A 5,615-nucleotide genomic window follows, 5' to 3' on the forward strand; every position below is an offset into this window, starting at 1 on the left:
CAGCTAGGGATCCCCTGTATTTCCTCTCCTAAGAAGGTCCACGTTCGAAGCGCAAGGTTATGACTCCCCCCTCACCACTACATAACTTACACAGATCTGCGAACTTTACTATTTGTATTAATGTTTAACAGTAAATTTTGATAATACTTATATCTGTTTCCATTGAAAATAGATACCAAAACTAAAAGTCTATCATAAAATATTTATATCAAAATGATAAACTTCATTATGTCTAATTATTTGTTGGCGAGTCTCGCTCTATCGAATGGCAGACGACAGGAAGAGGAGAGACAATTACAAACGACAAGTGCGTAAATGTCGATAAATTCCAACAACTTTGCTAGAAAGTATTATACATTTATCTAGTGTATCTATTTATGTTGTTAATTATATTTCTTCTTATTCTTTCTTCCGTAAGTTTAAAAGCTTCGTCTTCCATAATAAGCCCGTTACAGCTGTTCAGGCAGACGACACAAGTAGCAGAAAGCAGTTTAACTGGTGATGTCGTAACTGTTAGTGTTCACACTTCAGCTTCAAACAGTCGTTTAAAGCAAGAAATAATAAAAAAGCGAAGTACCACACGAACCTTTAAAACCGAGCAGTCACTTATATACGTAGATTTTTGTTATTTAATTCTGTACAACGAATTTTTGGAAGAAATGAAGGCTAAAAAAAATTTATCATCTGACTTTATAACGACATTGAATGAACTCATTGACGGCAGTTGAACCTTAGCCGTAAAGGCGAAGTTATCGTGAAGCGGCTGAGACTGAACAAAACAAGCTGGATGCTTTGAAAAAGTGGGCAACATGCCGGTATTTCTATGGATGTCCGGTATTGTTATCGTCCTCCTCACCCTCTGGATACTCACCAGGTCAGTTCTTCTCACTCAACCCTTCTTTATTCGTTTGTTATTTGTTGTTGATAGGATTTATTATTTATTATTCTACACCCAACAACACCACAGCTTTTCTGTTTATTGCAAATGGATGTTAGGTAATGCGATGTTTCTGCTGGTGTTTTTAAAATAAAATTCATAAAATATCAAGATTTAAAGTGGATGTGTCGTGGAGGAGGGGCGAGTTTTGCTGTTTGGAGCGGTGAGGGCTTCCTCCTTTCTTCGGAAAACATCTGGAGGAATGTGAAGTTTCCAAGTAGGGCCTCTGCTCAAAACCTCAAAACCCGCCTCTATAAACTCAACCCATTTTACAAATTCTTTCAATTAATTTTCAGCCGAAGCCTATAATTCCTAGTTTCTTTCGGACTTTAGTCTTTTATTTTAACCAATTCCAAACAAACCTACCTGCTAACCTCTCAGAAGAACTGTGTCCCAAACATGAAACCCATCTCCACAAACCCATCTTATTATTTTAATAATTTCATTAATTGCTTTTTATTTCTTTTCGAGACAGGCTATAACTAATTTCCTCACAGTCTAATATATTTTTCCTTAACTTTTGACAAACCTGAAATTTATTTAATTAGATAAGGGATAGGGGCCCTGTCTCGGAACTTCACAAACGCACCTCGCCTCATCAGACTATGAGGTTAGCTAACCAGGGAGGCTTCTTCGTGGTTCATTCAAAATGCTGGAGATAACAGTCAAAATATCTTACTGTCATAAATAAAGAATGCATTAGGCAACCTAATGCTCGATATACTAGAAGACGGGATGGTCACATCTAGTACACCTTTAGTCATGTTTGTTTGTCCAGGGCTGACTCGAAGCTAAACAATAAACAACATAGAAACTCATCTTATTTTACTATTTTTTGTTGTTGTTGTTATTTAAGACGATATAAAGCATCATTAGTTTCCTCAAATATGTCCTTTTCCTTAACCAATTACCTACCTATCAAACTAATTAAACTCATTAACAACGAAGGGCCATGTAAACGAAACGTCATCACCCATCGTTTCTTATCTTATTCAATTTCAAGTGTTTTCTCCTGACACAACATATCACTGTTTTTTTTCTTCATGTTATTATTTATTAATAGGAGTTCCAATTACAAAGAAATAGCTTTATTTACAAATCCTCATTTTTAATTGATGTTCACATTCTAGAAATTACTACAATTCTTTCTCTCCAAGTGATTCTATTACCAACCCATCCGAGACAGCCCCTATTCCCAGAGACACAAAACTGGGTCCATTTTTTTTTTTCGAAAGTGTTCATAATTTAAATTAAAAACTCTCCGACATAAATATTTACGTAAAGAGGCTCTTTGTTAATTTATAACGAAAAGTAATTTTTATTAAATTCCTGAAAATTGTTAATTATTTTCGAAACTGAAACCTAGACCGGTGTCTTTCTTTTGAAATAGAGTCACGAAAGGTGAACCAACAAAAGTAGTCTGTGCACCGTTGCTCGACTTCCTAGAAACAATAGCTAAATTTCACTTAGATCACACCCTGTCGTCTTAAAAAGAATGGGACACAAATTTAAGTATGTTATGGCTGAAAAAACTATGGGATGGTCATAATAGGAATGTTTTGGGTCGTAGGTATGTTTGCTCAACCAAAGATAATGAAAACTACCAACGAAATATCTTAACTTATTCTTTTTTTTTCTCCTAAGTTCCCTTGTTGGCAACTCTCTTCAAATATTTGTTATTATTAAGAAATAATAATGATAATAATAATAATTGATTTGTGGAGTTTTGCCGAACAGCTGTTGTTGCATATATCATGGATCCGGCTATTAACCAAGTCCGTCATGATGATACCCCTACCACCTTCATTTGGTTAGGAAGGGTAGGCAGTTTTCCCCCTGCCTGGTTACTTTGGTAAGAAGTTGTGTAGTGTGCACAATGAAAGGACTGGAGACACAGTTTCTTCGTGGATTAAACACTTATCGACTTCTTAAAGTTGCACCTGTAGAGGTGAAAAGTGAGTGTCAAGATGCAGGTGGGTACCCTTCAGTAAATCTGTTGAAAAGTGAGTAAAGAAGGCCTAAATGAATGAGCCTACTCTCAGCATGTGTCTCCTGGACCAAGGTATGACAGCTAGGGGTATAGGACTTGCCCTTGGTAGTCAGGGTAATTGTGAGGCTGCAGGGTTTTTCGATTGGCCCCGCCCCCAAGTAGTTTGTTCTGCTTTTAGGACTCTAGCACATATATTTGCATATTGTATATATCATATTTTCTCTTCATTCTGCCAATATATATGGGCTCCCCTTTTTGTAACTAGCTCTTGTAATGTTCCTCCTCATCTATCATCCTTGTGGCAACAATAAAGGAAATATTAACAGGGTGGTGGACTGTCAGAATTGGCAGAGCAGCTGTGGAAACGCCTTGTGGTATTCAGTCATGTTTCTTTACATTCTAAGTTCAAATCCCATCATAGTTAACTTTTCTTCCCTGTTAGGGCCTGATAAAATAAGTACCAGTCATGTATTAAGAATGGGTATACGCGTCTGTAACTGCTCCCTTAAATGTGAGGCCTTGGGCCTGTGTTAGATACACTTATTTTTGACTTCTATCACTGGTACAGATTTTAAGGACTTTCTAAAATGAAACAAAAGTGATCCCTGTGTGAACATGGTGGCCCAAAACTATATGCAATAAGGTGTAAGGTATTTTAAACATGTTAACCCCCTTTTTTATTTATATAATGGACCCTGACTTTGAAGGGTGTCTTTTAACTCTGCCTAGAAAGGACCAGCTTCATATTACCAGCTGTTTTATATGCTTATGCACAGACACACATGTATGGTATACACATAAGACATTATATGCTTAAGGGGTGGATATTGTATATTAGTTTTTATGGCATCACCACCTCATTATGCTTCCCTCTATGGCCTGGTTTGGGTCTATAACTGCCCTTCCTACTCTGTGGATTTTTAAAATGATCTGTTATTCATTAATTCTTTTACTTGTTTCAGTCATTTGACCGTGACCATGCTGGAGCATCACTTTGAAGGGTTTTAGTTGAACAAATCAACCCCAGGACTTATTCTTTGTAAACCTAGTACTCATTCTATCGGTCTCTTTTGTTGAACCGCTAAGTTACAGGGATGTAAATACACTACCATCAATTGTCAAGCGACTAAACACACAATAGGCACTGCTCGTATTTTCATGCTAACATCTCGGTCTATGTTCATGTTTTTCCTATAGGTATCAGGGAACAAGTCGGCACCGATATTGTGTATGTATCAATCTAATAAGTAAAAGAGGATCTGCAAAAACCGTAGCTGCTGTCCCTTCTCTATTTGAATTGCGTATACTTATACATATCATCGTCATCGTTGTTTAATGTCCACCTTTCAACGTGGGTCTTTTCTCTTGAATAGCCGTGTTGAGTCGTTCCATCTGCTGAACATAGAGTTCCCCATTGACCGTTTGTTTCACGCGCGGTGTCGCTTGTTTACCGGGGCTAAGCTATTCCTTACGCTGCTTCATATTGATGTACAGGCACCATTTTTTGTTGCCAGTAACGATTCAGTAAAGAAATCATTGCTTGTGTCCATGAATTGAGCGGTGATGAGCAAGCAAACCAGCAGAGATTGTGGCTCATTGATTTTTGTTGTTGTCACTTAAAGCATGCGGAACCCATGCTCCATACTTCTGAACCTTTCCCATCAAGTGAAGATGCTCTCTATAGCAGTGTGGGAGCATTCCATTTTCTTTGCCAGTTCCCTTGTCGTTTGATGAGAATTTTCATGTAAAAGTTGATTTAATCGCTCTTCATCGAAGTCAACTAGATGGCCAGAACGAGGTGTGTCTTTGAGGTCAAAATTTCCATTTTTGAACTTGGCATATCAATCACGAGCGGTTCTTTCAACTATGGCACCCTCTCCATACACGGCACAAATGTCGTGAGCAGCTTTTGCGACCTGAGAACCTTGATTAAAAGCAAAAAGGAGGAGGTGTCGAAAATGCTCGTTTTCCTTAACTTGACATTCCATTTTAATGATCTGAAAATAAACAAAAATTAACAAGCAAAAAAAAAAAAAGCAAAATAGATTCCAAAATGATTCAAAAATAGAATTCTGGAAAGATTCCAAAATTTAAAAATGCAATAACTTCCAAAATTCTAAAAAATGGTGGGAATTTAGTTGCCAACCCAATACATAGTTTAGGAAGAGTCAACTCCGAAAGGATTTGAACTCAGAAAAGAATGAAACTACTTATTTTATTCAATTATCTGCTGTTTCTTCCATCTACTTCCATTCAAAAATCTGTTGAAAATGAATTATTTCACCATGGAAATTAGTTTTTGTCGCCATGAGACAGTTGCAGTTGCAAGAGAAATACCTAGCTAGGGATAAACCTCTGTACCTGGCTTTCGTTGACATGGAGAAAGCCTTTGACAGGGTCCCCCGATCCCTTATCTGGTGGTCAATGAGGAAACTTGGGATAGAAGAATGGCTAGTGAGAGCTGTGCGAGCCATGTACAGAGATGCTGCCAGTAAGGTGAGGGTTGGAAATGAGTACAGCAATGAATTCCGGGTAGAGGTAGGGGTCCACCAAGGTTCCGTCCTCAGCCCCCTATTATTTACCATAGTCCTCCAGGCAATCACAGAGGAGTTCAAGACAGGTTGCCCCTGGGAGCTCCTCTATGCTGATGACCTTGCCCTAATTGCGGAGTCACTATCAGAACTAGAG

The 5,615-nt window shown here is 37.9% G+C and overlaps 1 protein-coding gene across 1 annotated transcript in view; it reads left to right on the forward strand.

The window, feature by feature from the left end:
* The first annotated feature begins 489 nt into the window (after window positions 1–489).
* LOC106869079 (protein hobbit) overlaps window positions 490–5,615 on the forward strand; it is a 214,183-nt gene continuing 209,057 nt past the window's right edge. Inside the window, exon 1 of the mRNA XM_052976734.1 lies at window positions 490–874. Within this exon, the coding sequence (XP_052832694.1) occupies window positions 810–874 (65 nt within the window). The 5' untranslated portion in view covers window positions 490–809. The remainder of the gene's footprint in view (window positions 875–5,615) is intronic.

This window comes from Octopus bimaculoides, chromosome 25 (assembly GCF_001194135.2).
Source record: "Octopus bimaculoides isolate UCB-OBI-ISO-001 chromosome 25, ASM119413v2, whole genome shotgun sequence".
NCBI classification, from domain to species: domain Eukaryota; kingdom Metazoa; phylum Mollusca; class Cephalopoda; order Octopoda; family Octopodidae; genus Octopus; species Octopus bimaculoides.